Source organism: Nyctereutes procyonoides, unplaced genomic scaffold, assembly GCF_905146905.1.
Source record: "Nyctereutes procyonoides isolate TBG_1078 unplaced genomic scaffold, NYPRO_anot_genome, whole genome shotgun sequence".
NCBI lineage: Eukaryota > Metazoa > Chordata > Mammalia > Carnivora > Canidae > Nyctereutes > Nyctereutes procyonoides.
The window spans coordinates 3,104,535-3,120,914 of record NW_026575122.1 but is presented as its reverse complement, the minus strand read 5'-3'; the positions used below and the strand labels follow the sequence as shown (position 1 = coordinate 3,120,914).

The 16,380-nt window shown below is 48.1% G+C and overlaps 1 protein-coding gene across 6 annotated transcripts in view; it reads right to left on the bottom strand.

Moving 5' to 3' along the window:
• TMEM192 (transmembrane protein 192) overlaps positions 1 to 16,380 on the bottom strand; it is a 44,476-nt gene that overhangs the window by 11,770 nt on the left and 16,326 nt on the right. Inside the window, exons 4-7 of one of the 6 annotated variants that reach the window (XR_008665887.1) lie at positions 15,185 to 15,319; positions 7,144 to 7,246; positions 6,102 to 6,812; positions 5,177 to 5,449 (exon numbers count right to left, since the gene is read on the bottom strand). Coding sequence is in view for 1 of the 6 variants with exons in the window: in XM_055336408.1 (XP_055192383.1) it covers positions 6,677 to 6,812; positions 7,144 to 7,246; positions 15,185 to 15,319 (374 nt within the window). In the remaining 5 variants the exon portion in view is untranslated. Of the gene's footprint in view, positions 1 to 5,174; positions 6,813 to 7,143; positions 7,247 to 15,184; positions 15,320 to 16,380 lie in introns of those variants that run through there. The other 5 variants (XR_008665885.1, XR_008665886.1, XR_008665888.1 and 2 more) reach the window with 5 other exon arrangements.

Sequence of the window (16,380 nt, the reverse complement as noted above, 5' to 3'; positions counted from 1 at the left end):
TAAAAAGCAATAGACTTTTACATATTAATTTCGCTCCCAGCCACCTTATTGAATTGTCTTATTTCTGTATATTTTGTAATAGCTTTCCCAGTAGGTCCTTTGGAGTTTTCTGTATCTTCAATCATATTATCTGCAAATAATGGTAATTTTATCACTTCCTTTTCAAATTTTATAGTTCTGTGTATTCTTTTTCTTACATACATATTTTGTTAGAACCTCCAGAATAAGAAGTGTGGATGTTCTTATTTCTGATGTTACTCCACACGTCTATTTCCTGCTTTGTTTTCTGTTGCATTCTTTTCAAATGAAAATCTTATGTAGGATAATTATTTTATCTTTTCTTTTAAATCTTTGCTATATCTGAAATTGATAGGATGACATTCGAGTCAGGAGAGAGAAACAAAGTGAATGAGTAAATTATGTAATATTTTAGATGGTAAGTACACTGGGAAACAACTCAAACAGGGTTCAGGGGAAGAAAAAATTTCCTTCTTCCCTTCTGGATTCCTTGGCTGGTCTAATAATAAAATAGACCTAAGACATATTGACAAGAGAAAAACTAATTTAATTTCATACATACAAGAGACGCATTAAAAGGGTGACTCAAAGAAGTGACCAAAGCAGGAAGCCTTTAAACCTTTTAGACAAAGAAACAATACATTTATAAAAAAATGACAAGACAAAGGGGTTTGAGCTTGGGGGTAGTGAATAGGTAAAGAAGTAAAAAGGTTTCTTTATATAGTCTCTAGCCCTAAATCCCATCTCTGGTCATACGGATGTCTTCTAACCTCCTAGTATAGGGAGGACACCTTTCACGTGGGAGATTTATAATCTCCTTTCAGAGGGACAGAGAAGGGTCAGAGTGTTCTTGCATTTGCTGTTTGTTTCTCAAGAATCTTTATTTCAAAATATTCAATAAGCCAAAGTGGCATACTTTGGGGTAAAAGAGTATAAACCCCTATAAGGGTAAGGGGCTAGAAAGTGCTGAGTGTGGGAAAGGCTGTAATTTCATTCATTCATTCATTCATTCATTCATATTTATTTATTTATTTATTTATTTATTTATTTATTTATTTATTTATTTATGATAGTCACAGAGAAAGAGAGGCAGAGACATAGGCAGAGGGAGAACCAGGCTCCATGCACCGGGAGCCCGATGTGGGACTCAATCCCGGGTCTCCAGGATCGTGCCCTGGGCCAAAGGCAGGCGCTAAACCGCTGCGCCACCCAGAGATCCCCAAGGCTGTAATTTTAAATAGTGGGCCAGAGCAGGCCTCACTGAAAAAGTAACACTAACGAAGACTTGAAGGATGAAGGGTATATGGGAATTAATCATTCCAAGTAGACAGTAACTGCGAGGGTTTGAGGTGGGGATGGACTTCACAATAGAAAAACCACAATATAACTGAAACAGAGTACATAAAGGAAGAGTAGGAAGAGATGAGTTAAGGGTGGGAGGAGGAGCAGATTTTCTAGAGCCCTGGAAGTCACCGTCAGGCTTTGGTTTTACTGAGATAGGGAACCATTAGAGTAACATGATCTGATGGATGTTTTAGAAGAATCTCTTTGCTACTGTATTAAATACTGATGTTTTGGGAGTGTGGGGGGAGGGGATTGTGGTGGTTAGAAGCTAAAACACCACTTAAGAGACTATTACAAAAATCCATATAAAGATGATGGATTCTGGATCTGTTTTAAAGGAAAAGCCAGCAGGATTTTTTGAGAGACTGTGGGATGTCAGGGGTAGAGGAACCATCACTGTGGAGACAGAAGGCTGTGAAGGACATCCCAGCTTTGGATATGTTTGTGAGATGTCTTGGACATTAATTAGAGCTCTAGATGAGGCAGCTAGGTATAGGAGTCTAGAGTTCAAGAAGGTACACATTTGGGAGTTGCCAGCTTGTAGACTGTACTAAAGCCACAAGATTACCAAGAGTGAGTACTGATGGAGAAGAAAGAGACCCAGGGATTGAGCTGTGGTGTACAATAAGAAAAGGAACCTGCAAAGGACACAGAACAAGAAGCCAATGAGTTCGGAAAACAAGCACAAGTTTGCTGTGTCTTGAAAGCCAAAATGAAGAAGATGAATCCTGGAAGAGTGCTCAGCTGAGTCTACTCCTGCTGACAGGCTTAGGAAGAGGAGACCTATGCATCCATTCCTAGCTCAAGCCACAAAAAAGGGTGTTCTTGGTAACCTTGAGAACAGTTTCAGTGTAGTAGTAGGGTGAAAAGTGAGACTGGATTAAAAATGCAGAGAGAATTAGAGACAGCCTTCCTTGGTTTACAAATGAAGCTATTTTCCTTAGGAAACCTAGGGCGTGTTTAGAGATTTTTGTGATTTGTGATTGTCATTTATTTAATGTCTGTTTCCTTAAAAATGTAAGACCTATCAAACCATCTCTGATCAAGTTGTGAAGTCCCTAAAGTAAGTCTTTTTTGTAAAAAGGATGGGGAAAGAACATAAAGTTCATTTCATTTGCCATTTGGTTTTCTGGATGGTGCAGTACACAGAAGTTAAATTTTCTCCGTAAGTCATATTAATGTAAGAATGCTCCATGAGGTCTAATTTACAGAAGAATAATCAAACTCATCAAACCCAATGGTCGGTTTCCTTGTCTGTGTTCACTTTGATCTTCCTTCCCTCTACTCCCACCTCCCACACCATCATTAGAATGTAGACTCCACAAGAACAGGAACCTTCTCTATCTTATTGATTCCTGAACTCCCAGGACCTAGAATACATTCTGGCACATGGTCAGTTCTCAATGAAATGCTAAGTGTTCAATGAAATGAAATACATGGTATGGAGACATTTTTGGCTGTAACAGCTGGGGGTGCGCAGGGGCATCCCAGAGCCAGAAATACCAACTAAACTTCCTAAAATTCACAGGACAGCTCCTCACAGCAAAGATAATCCAACCTGAAATGTCCATAGTGCCAAGGTTGGGGAATGCTGCCTTAGAGGAAAAAGAAGTTGCTTGATTCATTTATGGCTTGGGTTTGAGTCCCTGGAAGAAGAACAGGGCCTGCAGCAGAAGCCTGGGTATATTAAAATTCACTCACGACTGCTGGCTCTCACACAAGAATGCATCAGGTGTGGCTTTTAGAGATTCAATTTTGTGAACTCAAAGCAATGAAAGATTTCCAAGAAACATATACTGAGGACTATCCTTATATCAAAAGGGATATTATATTTAAGAAAAAAAAATATCCCAGTAGAATAATAAGAAAAAGAGCTGATCTATACACATCACAAAAGACAGATAAAGGCCAAGGAATATGGAGGAAAATGCTCAACTTCATTAATATTTAAGGAAATGCAATGTGCAACAATGATGTATTTTTTAATCTATCAGATGGGCTAGACTTGAACAGACTGAAAACAGCCACAAAGGGTGAGAGTAGGGGGATGATAAGCACTGTTGGTACAAGTCCTTGGTAGCAGGATTTCAAATTATTTTTCTCCTTATGTTTTTCAATATTGCTCTTTTTAAAAAGTAAGCTTTTAACTTATAAGTCACAATGCTATTGTCATCTGAAACAAAATCCCCAAATTATAGAAATATATATATTCCACGTATAAACATATATACTCTTTAAAAAAATTTTTTATTTATCTATTAGAGAGAGAGATAGGGCAGGGGCAGAGGGAGAAGCAGGCTCCCCACTGAGCAGGGAGCTGGCTGCAGGGCTCCATCCTAGGACCGCGGGATCATGACCTGAGCTGAAGGCAGACGCTTAGCCGACTGAGCCCCCCAGGCGCCCCCCCACATACATACTCAAAAAAATGTAGCTATACCTCCTAGTTCAGGGTCAAATCTTTCTGCCACCGAGCCTTCCTCCACATTGTACTATAATCTGATCCTCTTGAAAATAACACTGACCCTGTCACTTCCTTGCTTGGCACTCGCCGGTGGACCATGTTCCAGGGCAGGCCCCTCAGCGAGACCGCATGGGGCCCCTCCCCGACCAGATGGTCTTCTGTCCCCATGTCCTCCCTCACACTTTGGGTTCAAACTTTACGACCCAGTGCTGCTCATGGCCTTTGTCCCTGCCTTCTTTACTCCTTAGTCTGCCCGGAACCCCCGCAGCCCCTTCCTTGGGGGGGGCACCCTGACCCAGAGTGCCTAAGGCCCCGGGCTTCCAGCCGTTATTTCACCCGGCACGGAGCTTAGCCATCCTAGTGCTCTTCCTCCTTCCACACCAGGGTCTCCTTAGTTTTTGTACCTGCTGTGCTTGCTCACTGAGAGCCTGGTGAATAGAACGCTTGACATTTAAAGTGCTTTGCTCATGACCTGGTCTTCCTAGTTCTGATACTTTCACTTTTCTTACTGTTTGATATGTGCATTATTGACTTTGGAAAAGTCTGTGGTCATACAGACACCATACATCATAATCTGAGTATCCTAACTTTATAAACTCTTTCTGTAAACCAAAGTTCATCCTATAAACCTTAGAAATTGACTATAGATCCTGAGTATTTTTTAAAGATTTTATTTATTCATGAGAGACACAGAGAGAGGGAGAGAGACAGGCAGAGGGAGAAGCAGGCTCCCTGCAGGGAGCCCGATGCAGGACCCGATCCGGGACCCCAGGGTAATGCCCTGAGCCCAAGGCAGATGTTCAACCACTGAGCCCCCCAAGTGTCCCTCAACTGAATTTAAAACTAAGTAAGAATCATCTACCACTGGTGTTTTCCTTTTGAAAAGGAACATAGCGGAAGACTTTGGGAGGACTGGGCCCTCAGAGGCTGTTCCCCCTCCCCTGTCCTTGGAGGCTGTGTTCCGCTCCCTACGGTCACCAGTCACCGGGGAGCTGAGGACACGGCGTTGGGAGAGCGATGTGCCCTGGGGGCTCTGGACCACACCCATGAGGGAACCCAGTGCAGGCCTCTATAGAGATCTGCGCGACCCCAGCCACCCCACACAGGCCCTGGCTCGAGGTTCCCATGTGTATTAGGCCTGCGGCCTACAGGCCTGGGGGGTCTGGCCCTTTCTCGGGTCTGCCCCAGCCCTCCAGGTACAAGGGCCAGTTTGAGATGACGCCCAGGAAGCTCCTGCGGAGGCCGCAGACGCAGTTTATAGCCTCTTCCACAACACAGAGACAGATTTCCAGAGAAGGCAATGGTTTTGAGATAATACTTAGTAAAAAGGAAGGTGAGGGGACAAAAAAAAAAAAAAAAAAAAAAAAAAGAAGGGAGGGAAGATAAGTCAGGAAACTTGAATACAATCTGAATTTTAAAAATACAATTTTGCGTTTAGTTTGTAAGTGTCATCATTTTGGGGCCTCAAGGGGATTGTCTGCGGGGGACACGCCATCACTTTTACCTTAGAAGACAACTTGTAGAAGGTCCCAGCAATGGCTAGATCTGAAGGTAACTGGTGTTCACCCTCCTAAGGACCCGGATGTGACCGAATGACTGCATCCCCTGAGAAATACCTGTGTATTTCTACACAGGGTTTTCAGATGAGATCTTGATTATTCAGTTAATGACCCACATACATAATCACAAATGTCCCCTCCCCTCCTATGAAGCTTCCTAGGGCAGTAATAGAGGTGCTAATGCAAATGGATAAAGGGGCAGACTGGGAAAACTGAGGAAATGATGCCCTTTACTTACAAAAATGCTTCATTCCACCTGGAGGATTAGATATAATTAATATCTCTATGTAAGTTTATATGACAATTTATTTTCATAATTTGAAACTATAATCCAAGGGAGGGCTGGCTGGCTCGGCTGGAAGGGCACGTGACTCTTGATCCCTGGGTCAAGTTCGAGCCCCACATTGGGCATAGAGATTACTTAAATAAATGAAACTTAAGGAAGTATAATTTTTCCTCTTTAGACCCGCTTAGAGCCACTGAACCTACCTTTCTTGATCTAATCAAGGGATAGTCAATACTGAAGCACATGGCAACTCCTTGAAGAAGGATTAAAATAAAGGGAAAGTTCTCAGGTTTTCTCTCGGGTATTTCTGTTGCCAGGGGAAGGTGCTGCTGATACAACGAGCAGCATCGGTCAGTCTGACCCTGGTCTGAGCGATCTTGATTCTCTTATTTGTGGAGAATGAAAAGGTGTAGGAGTTTGCATAGTAAATCACCTAGTGAGACGGGTCCTACGGGGAGGAAATTCTTCATAAAAGCTACAGGGCCAAGCTGTAATCCACAGCACACAAGCAGGTCGGGTACACGGTGAGGCTCCGCAGGGCAAAGAAAACATTAATTAACCACAAAAAATAATGACTCCTCCCATCAGTTTAAGAGCGGAAAGAACTTATTTGATCAAACCCTTGTTTAAAACAGATGATCCTGTCAATCTCCATATAAGCAGCCAAGTCATTCCAGGGTTCTACGGCCTGCGGAAGCAGGGCTGCGCGAGACCAGGCTTAATCATACCTCTGATCCTCGGATGAGCCAGACGGTTAAGGACTTCAAAATGTGCAAAAAGAGACGTCCTCCCTGGGCATCGGAGCATCCAGGCTCTGTGAAGCACCTTTCAGGTGACCCACGAGTCCCACCTGCTCAACATCCCCACAGGGAGAACACAATTCAGGTTTCAAATAAGAACCGTCAGTGGCATCCAGTGGCATCGGGCCCAAACTGCCACCTGCTGGGCCGGCTTGTCAGGTGATCAGTGGGCCCCTCTCCCTCTGCAGCCACTGGCCTGGCCAGGCCCTCACGCTCTACTGGGCGGAGAGTCCCCGGAGGAAGTGAACGTCAGCAACCGCTTACTCAGCAGGGCGTTGTGTCGCTTCAGGTGCGCGATGACGTCTCCCTGCTTTTCGACGATGTCTTCCAGGCTTGAGACGGTCCTGCACAGAATCAACAGGGTGACGGGTGGCACCTGCTAACCAGTGCTCAGTAGTCTCCGCAAAGGGGTCCCTCCCAGCTTGCAGAGCAACGCACTGTATTTGGAACCTTCTCCTTGACGTTGTAAGCCAAGGGAAATACTCCAAAATGAGGTCCTTTCGTTAGACTTTGTTTTATCACAGCTGAATGGGAGTAAGCAGGTCAAACTGAATTCAAAAGGCACATCTGCACAACTATAAACTAGCAGTGGAATGTTTTCTAGATTTCCGGGGGCGGGGTGGGGAGCCCTACAATTCTTTTTTTCTAGTCTCTCATTCCCTACTCAAAGCTTACCTGAATCCAGTCTCCGAGGTGATATTGCTGGGGTAAGCATAGATTTTTTCCTCTTCAAGTACATCCGGCTGTGGTTTGGCTTTATTAAATTTTCGAATTTTCACTAAAATAATAAAGTCATCATTGTCAGGTTATCTAATCACGAAAAACATTTTTTGCTTCCGTTTATTCAAATTATGTTAATTGGCCATGCTTTTCAAGTAAGTTAATATGGACAAAAATGCTTCATAGGGTGAATACACAGGTTTGTTTATGGATGTGCTCAAACCTCTGAAAGTCCATGTGCCAGGCCTGTACTAAACACTAGGAATACGGACAGTATCATTATTGTTAATAATAACAGCTATGATTTTTTTTTGGTGAATTTAAAACACAGAAGGCACAGGTGAACTATTGTGCATGGATTGCCTCATTCAGTTCTCAGAACTACCCCCTGAAGTGGATGCCCTTATCGCGCAGGCTTTATAAAATAAAATGAAGCCCAGGAAAGTTAAGTAAGTAGCCACATTTCTTTCTTTCTTCTTTCTCTTTCTCTCTCTTTCTTTTTCTTTCTTTCTCTCTTTCTTTCTTTCTCTTTTCTCTCTCTCTTTTTCTTTCTTTGTAAGATTTTATTTACTCATCCATGAGAGAACACAGGCAGAGGGAGAAACAGGCTCCCTGCAAGGAGCCCAATATGGAACTCAACCCCGGACCCCAGGGTCATGCCCTGAGCCGAAGGCAGATGCAGCTGCTGAGCCACCCAGGCATCCCAGTAGCCAAGATTCTAATCCAGGAATCAGGACTTTGAAGCCTCCAATGTTGACACTACCCTATAAAAAGAGCGACTAGTCCAGGATAAAATACAGATGATACGTCTACAATTCAAGACAGTATGAAAAGAACCAAAATCAAAGCTTGCACAAGGAGCTGTGACATCTTGGAAAGCAGCCCCTTAACTCAGCAGGAGTGGGAAGGGAGGGCAGGTCATGGAGGAGGAGGATGGTAGGGCCTGAGTCCAGCCTTGAGGGAAACGTGAGAACTAACCGCACAGACTAGGGAGGTAGAGAGGAAGGATGTTTTTTAGTGTGAGAAGAGCCTGAGCAAATACTTAGGACCCCAAGAAGGTGTGTGTGTGTGTAGGGTAGAAAGGTAGGCAGGGAAGACCTGAGGGACTGGTGCCACGCCGAAGCACTGAGATTTTGTCCGGAGAGTAAATGGGAGTCACTGAAAGGAGCTCACCATCCCTCACCACCAAGGGCAGGGATGAGTAGGGCCAGCTCATGGAGAGCCTTTTATTTCAGAATTTTCCTCCCTAGACGTTTAGAAAACTCTGAACGGGTAAGTTGTTCACGATCAGAGTTACCTCTGAATCCAATTACACTGGCAAGAGAAGGAATATGGGGATCCCTGGGTGGCGCAGCAGTTTAGCGCCTGCCTTTGGCCCAGGGCGCGATCCTGGAGACCCGGGATCGACTCCCACGTCAGGCTCCCGGTGCATGGAGCCTGCTTCTCCCTCTGCCTATGTGTCTGCCTCTCTCTCTCATTCTGTGTGACTATCATAAATAAATAAAGATTAAAAAAAAAAAAGAGAAGGAATATGGATTAAGAAGACAAAGGGAGGCGAGTAGTGTGCCTACTGGACTCATCCCCGCAGGATGTGATGAGCGTGGCCGTGGAAGGGACAGAGGAGAGGAGATGGATGGGGAGGCAGGCCAACTGATGGGAGATGTAGGGTGGAAGGAAGAGCCCGGGACGACAAAAAGGTCTCTGAGTTAGCAAGAGGTGGGGCTGGCACGGCTAGCTGAGATGGGGAGGACGGACAGGATGGTGGAACCTTTGCAAGAAGAGAAAGGTGTTCCAGTCACTTCTGTCTTGCTGGTGGCCTGGAACACTTGGAAAGTATCACTTAGCAGGTGAACATAAAGCTTAGGGTGGCTCTGCTCACCTGGGGGCTGCCCACGAGGGCGCAGATGGTCATTTTTAGTAGCAAAATGAGAAAGGACGAGGGGACGCAGGAACCCACCGGTAATAAAGAGGTGGGGAACCATCTGCTAAAAGGGAATGAAGGGGGATCCCTGGGTGGCTCAGCGGTTTAGTGCCTGCCTTTGGCCCAGGGCGTGATCCTGGAGTCCCGGGATCGAGTCCCACGTCGGGCTCCTGACATGGAGCCTGCTTCTCCCTCCTCCTATTTCTCTGCCTCTATGTCTATCATGAATAAAAAAATCTTAAAAAATAAATAAATTAAAGGGAATGAAAATCAGTCTCCACAGTGGTGGGGCCCTAACGACGCTTTTTCTCAGGAAAGCACCGTTAGGGCCCTGCGCCGGGAAGCTGACGACCCACAGAGGACCGCAGTGCGGCCATTCAGAGGCCACCGACCAGCTGGGCGGTTTGTAGGGATACATGATGCAATGGACCGAACCGCGCTCCCCCAAAGTGACACGTGCCAGCCCTCGCCCCCAGTGTGACTGTCTGGGACCAGGGCCTTTAGTGAGGTAACTAGTGTCACAAGAAGCGACAAGGGTGGGGCCCTGATGTGATGGGAGAGGCCAGGATGCGCTTGCACAGGCGAAGGTCCCGGGAGGATACAGCCAGAGGGATACAGCTCTGGAGGAGAGGCCTCGGGACCCTGGACGTGCGGCCTCCGGGACCCCGGGGCGCCCAACCGGCAGGTGCGCCCACAGACCGCGCGTCGGGATAGCCGTCCACAGCCCGGGCCCTGCCCCGCCTGGGTGAGGACTCTGGCACCTGCTGGGACGATCTGTCTCTGGAGAGGAGGCTCCACGGGGACAGGAGGCCAGGGCTGCAGCAGCGGCTGCCAGCCCAGCGCCACCGTGGCCACTGTCCGTGCGGCACGAGTGAGCGAGCATGTGCCACGCGGGGGCCAGGGGGCCGGGCCGATCCCCGCTGCACAGGTGTTCAAAGCTCCACATGCCATTCTTCCCTTTTGCACACCAGCTTTCCGGGTGATACGTGTCCCGCATTCGTCCACGTAAAGCGCGAGTGCCGTGGTTCAGCGTAGGATCGGGTTGTGCAACCACCTCCAGCCACTTTCAGAGCATCTTCTTCGCTCCAGGAAGCGAGCCGGCACCCACTAGCCGTCCTTCCCCATCTGTCCCCTGCGTCCCGGCTCCAGGCAACCCCCGTCTTACTTCCTGTCCCCACGCTGCCCGTTCTGGGTGTTCCATATCCAAGGCCTCGCACCACACAGTCCTCGTGAGGGCTGCTCGCCCGCAGTGCCCGTCTCCAAGGGCCATGCGTGTTGGGCACACAGCAGCACGTCACTCTGGGTACCTGCTCCTTTCGAGGACCGGGTAACATTGTACCGTATGGACCCAGCACATTGTGCTGATCTAGCCCTAATATATCCTAACACTAGACTGTTTCCACTTTGGGCCATTATGGACACTTCTTTGAACAACTGTACGGTTTTGTGGAGATGCGGACGTTTCCGGTTGTCTTGGGTTTATACGCAGGAGTGCAATGGCTGAGTCACGTGATACGCACCTTGTGTGGCACGGCCAGGCTTACCTATGATTCTAATGTGCACGCTCAGCTGACTCCTAGGCTCAAGAAGTTTAAGAAGAGGTTAAAAGTGAGAAATTTGGGAGATTTGCGGAGGGTCTGTTAGGAAGGACCGGGAAGAAGCAGGCCGTACGATGCCGTATGATGCCAAGAGACCTGGTGTGCACCCTGCCGAGATGCCCTTGCCTTCCGGGTACGGCAGGGACGCTGGAGACGAGGAGCTCCTCGTGGCCTCCTGTGGCCCAGACACAACACTTGAGGTGCTACGGCTCCGGGGTTAGGGGAGATGGACAGAGGCCTGGGGCTCCCTCCAGCGGGTCAGGGAGGGCACGGAGCGAAGGCGGCTATGGGGCCCCGGGGGGCAGGCAGGAAACTGGGAAAGCCCAAGGCCCAGAGCAAGAGGGGTACGTTTCCAGGAGGTCAGTCGTGTCAGATGCCATCTGGGGAAGATGAAGGCCGAGAATCGACCGACTCGTGACGGCCGCCGGTGAATGGGAGTTTTCCTGTTCACATCCTAGCTGGCTCTCTCAAATGGCCTCCTTCGCATCAGAATTCCTGAACAAAAGAAGAAGCCTGGAACACGCGTAAGCTTCTTGAAGTCGGGGACAGGAAATAACAGCTCTACGGTATTCAGGTGCAAGCCAGGGGACAGAGATCAGAGACGCATCACAGTCTGACAAAATAAAAAGGTCTCTGTGGCCTTTAAAATAGATTGGATTGAACACATTCAGCGTTTTCTCGATCAAAAGTCAGGCAACATCAATTCAAACCACTCTTTCCATCGTAAGCCAAGGAAAGCAGGCATGCTAGGACGTCAAAACACGGAAAAGGGCAGGTGCGCTTGGTCACCGCTTCCATTCTAGCCCGAATCTCTCACAGCTTCAGAGCAGTTGTACTGGCTGCTGGAAGGCTGATAACTGGGTGGCATTAATTGAATCATCTTTTATTTACCCTTTTTTTTTTTTAGAGATTTTACTTATCCATTCAGAGGGTGAGGAGAGGGAGAGCGAGTTGGAGGAGGCGCAGAGGGAAAAGTGCTCCCCCCCATGAGCAGCGAGCCCGTGGGCTAGACCCAGGGCCCTGGGATCATGGCCTAGCCGTCGGCAGACACCCAACTGACTGAGCCACCCAGGCATCCCTTTGGCTTACTTTTAAATGAACAGAGCTAATCGAATTTAGTAAGTCAAAACTGTTTCAAGTTTTATTTTCCTAGTTTTCCCCTGTAGAGGTAGTAAAGCAAATTAGTGCCCAACGAGAAGGGTCCATCTTGTTTTCTAGAGGTTAACTACTTAAAATGCAAATACGCTAGTCAAGGTCAGGTTATAATTAGTATATCAAAGAATCATGTCTTAAAGAATCACTTTCAATGTTATCAAAACTCATTATCTTTTCAAATCATTTCAGTATGGAGAAACAAAAGTCCATACATCGGGGCCCAAGCTTATATTTTCTACGACACTGAACAAAAGCAACATTTGTCTCCCTAAATCTCTCCTGTCAAAACCTGCAATACATTTAAAGGAATATTATAGAATTTAAAAAGTTAAGCCTACTCTTAAGGATGTGGAGGTAAAACAGACATACTTCGATCTTCCAAAGAAATTCAATATTTGCGGCAACCCTAAGTTTATAAATTATATTATAAACCCCTCCTATGTAAACCATCCATGTATTTTGAAAGTCGGAATTAGCAATTATCAGGTTTTCTTATAGTAGTGAAACATAGTAAGATTTAATTAAACTTAAGATTTAATGGTGTTTTTATTCAGATATAAATTTTAATATTAATGAAATATGTTACTAAGTCTTCACGTATAGAATAAAGCAATTTTTTTAAAAGACTTTATTTCTTGACACACACAGAGAGAGACAACAAGCATAAGTAGGGGGAGCAGCAAACAGAGATGGAGAAGCAGGCTCTCCACTGAGCAGGGAGCACGATGGGGGTTTGATCTCAGACCCTGGGATCTTGCCCTGAGCCCAAGGCAGATTCTTAACTGACTGAGCCACCCAGGCGCCCCAATTTCCCCTTACTCACACGGTCTTTGGAATGTTCCTAAGTCCTGCTGCGTCATAGAGCATTCGATAGATACTACAGAACATACCTCACTACCAGAAGGCTTGCACCCTTTCTAATAAATAAAAGTAGGGGATCCCTGGGTGGCTCAGCGGTTTAGCGCCTGCCTTTGGCCCAGAGCGCGAGCCTGGAGTCCTGGGGTCGAGTCCCATGTCGGGCTCCTGGCATGGAGCCTGCTTCTCCCTCTGCCTGTGTCTCTGCCTCTCTCTCTCCATGTCTATCATAAATAAATAAATCTTAAATAAATAAATAAATAAAAGTAGTAGAGCTACCGTAAAATAACATGGTAAGTGAATGCTATATTCAGAGCTAAACTATCTCCTCATTTACAGCATTTGACAGAAGTGTTGTAGAATGGAACTGATCTCAATCAACAAAGTAATATTCGTTTGTCACATGGTAGCAAGCTATTTCTTATATGCAGAAAAATTAACCTTTAAAACTAAAGTCTCGGCAGCCCAGGTGGCTCAGCGGTTTAGTGCAGCCTTCGGCCCAGGACGTGATCCTGGAGACCCAGGATCGAGGCCCACGTCGGGCTCCCTGCATGGAGCCTGCTTCTCCCTCTGCCTGTGTCTCTGTGTCTCTCATGAATAAATAAAATCTTAAAAATAAATAAATCTTAAAAAAAAAAAAAACCCAAAGTTTCATTCTTTTCTAGGAAGTTTAGTGGGTGATATACATTTTTTTTTAAGTGAGGTACAGAATGCAATCTTCTCCATAATTTGGCTCATTGTTAGCTAATAACTACAGAAAAGTTTATAAAGGTCAATCAATAATGTGACATTCACATTTATAAACTAGTTACCCCATTCATATTCTAAATGCTCTTCTAGGGATCCCTGAGTAGCGCAGGGGTTTAGCGCCTGCCTTTGGCCCAGGGTGCGATCCTGGAGACCCGGGATTGAATCCCACGTCGTCAGGCTCCCGGTGCATGGGGGCTGCTTCTCCCTCTGCCTGTGTCTGTGTCTCTGTCTGTCTGTCTCTCTCTCTCTCTCTCTCTCTCTGTGTGACTATCATAAATAAATTAAAAAAACAAAACAAAACAAAACTAAATGCTCTTCTATAGGCCTAAGGAGATGCACAAAACAAAAAAAAAAATCAGTAAAATGAAACATGAGTTGAGATCCACAGGACTTTGTCTTTCATAACTAGAGAAATGACTCTCTTTCAAAATGCATAGAGGAGATATTTTATTGTCACAAAATAACTGTTATGCAGCGGCAAAAAATTAGGTAGTATTTTGGACAGATTGACTATATGCCAATATTGCAGCAGGAATGAAATCTAGATTTTTCCAGGGCTTGAATTCTTTTCTGTCAAAAGTATCCCTCCATCTATTTTTCATGTTTACATATCTAAAGCTTACTTTATTTTTTTTTAAAGATTATTTATCTTAGAGAGTGTGTGCAGGGGGAAGGGCAGAGGAAGAGGAAGAAAGAATCTTCAAGCCCACTCCCTGCTGAGCTGAGCGTGGACCCCCTGACAGGGGCTCATCCAGGACCCTGAGATCAGAACCTGAGCTGAAATGAAAAGCTGGCCACTTAACCAACTGAGCCACTCAGGCGCCCCGGTAAAGCTTACTAGAATCTTACCACTGGGGTGCCTGGGTGGCTCAGGTGATGACCCCAGGGCCCTGGGATAGGCCCACACCAGGCTCTGGGCTCAGCAGGGGGTCTGCTTCTCCCTCTGCCCCTCCCATTCTCTCTCAAATAAATAAATAAACCTTAAAAAAATTTTTTATGGGGCAGCCCAGATGGCTCAGCGGTTTAGCACTGCCTTCAGCCCAGGGAGTGATCCTGGAAACCCGGGATTGAGTCCCACGTCAGGCTCCCTGTACGGAGTCTGCTTCTCCTTCTGCCTGGGTCTCTGCCCCTCCAGCGCCCGCTGTGTCTCTAGTGAATTAAAAAAAAAAAAATCTTAAAAAAAAATTTTATCGCTGAGAGTTGAGACAGAGACAGAGAGAGACAAACAGACTGGCCCTCAGACAGCCCTAAATTTAGAAAATAAGTTCCTAAATGGTTTGTCTTAGAGCAAGTCTGGGCTAAATGCAGTTTGCATGCATTCTTTTTTTTTTTTAATTTTTTTTAAATTTTTATTTATTTATGATAGTCACAGAGAGAGAGAGGCAGAGACACAGGCAGAGGGAGAAGCAGGCTCCATGCACCGGGAGCCCGATGTGGGATTCGATCCCGGGTCTCCAGGATCGCGCCCTGGGCCAAAGGCAGGCGCCAAACCACTGCGCCACCCAGGGATCCCTGCATGCATTCTTTATTTACTTAATCTGTATTTCGTCATTTCAAATTTAAGTGCCAGGCTTACATCTCAGTTGCCTTTGATAAACCAAACGTTTGTGGATCTTTTTATTTTTGTTGTGTTTACTTTTCGGATACAAGGCGTCACTTGACAAAAATTTATTGACACAAATTCAGAAACTACTCACTGGTATTTTGTGATTCTCACCTGTGTAGATGAGCAGACAGGTCAGGGAACAGAGCAGTTCCAGGGCCAGGATGGCCAGGACGAGGTAAAGATACAGCCGGGCGGGCGCAGGGAAGGAGTGCTGCACGCTCAGCACCAGGAGGAGAGCCGTGCTGCCTGCGGACGCAGAGCGGAGAGAGCGCCCGGTCAGCGGCGGCCGCAGGTGCACGCCCCCCACGTGAGCCCGCGGCAGGTGCACGCCCCCCACGTGAGCCCGCGGCAGGTGCACGCCCCCCCCACGTGAGCCCGCGGCAGGTGCACGCCCCCCCACGTGAGCCCGCGGCAGGTGCACGCCCCCCCACGTGAGCCCGCGGCAGGTGCACGCCCCCCCCACGTGAGCCCGCGGCAGGTGCACGCCCCCCCACGTGAGCCCGCGGCAGGTGCACGCCCCCCCCACGTGAGCCCGCGGCAGGTGCACGCCCCCCCACGTGAGCCCGCGGCAGGTGCACGCCCCCCCACGTGAGCCCGCGGCAGGTGCACGCCCCCCCACGTGAGCCCGCGGCAGGTGCACGCCCCCCACGTGAGCCCGCGGCAGGTGCACGCCCCCCCCCACGTGCCGAGCCCCCCCAGCGCAATCGGCCAAGGCCGCTCCTTGAGGACGAAGCCCACACGGCCCGCAGCTGAGGATGCCCCACGAGACAATCACATAAGATGCCGGATTTTCTTAAATTATTATTGTTACTATTTTCTGTTTTATGAAATAATTGACGACGGCCTGGCGGGCAGGGCGCGGCGGGCGCTGGCGCTGAGGACCGCGGCCCCGGCGCATGGGCAGTGTCGGGTGCGGTGTCCCTGGGAACCCCGGTCCTCCCGCCCCCCCCCCGCCGCACCCCCACACCCTGGGCCCGCCTGCGCCTAACCTCGGGTCCACAGGGCGTCGTCACCGGGCGACACCGGGCTCCCGGCCCCGGCCCGCCCCCGAGAGCCCCGCGGCTTCCGAGGACCCCTGGCCTCCTTCCTCGGACTTGGCAGCGGCGCAGGAGGAAAGGAAGGGCCCGAGCGGGGCGGCTGGCGGGGCTGCAGCTGCAAGGGCCCGGGGGACTGCCTGGAGGAGGCGGCATCCACGAAGGGCCGACAGTGAACTGGGTCACAGCTGCGAGAGCCTGGGGGGCTGCCTGGAACCGGGCCATGGCTGCAAGGGCCCAGGGGGCCGCCTGGAGGAGGGGGCGTCCACGACA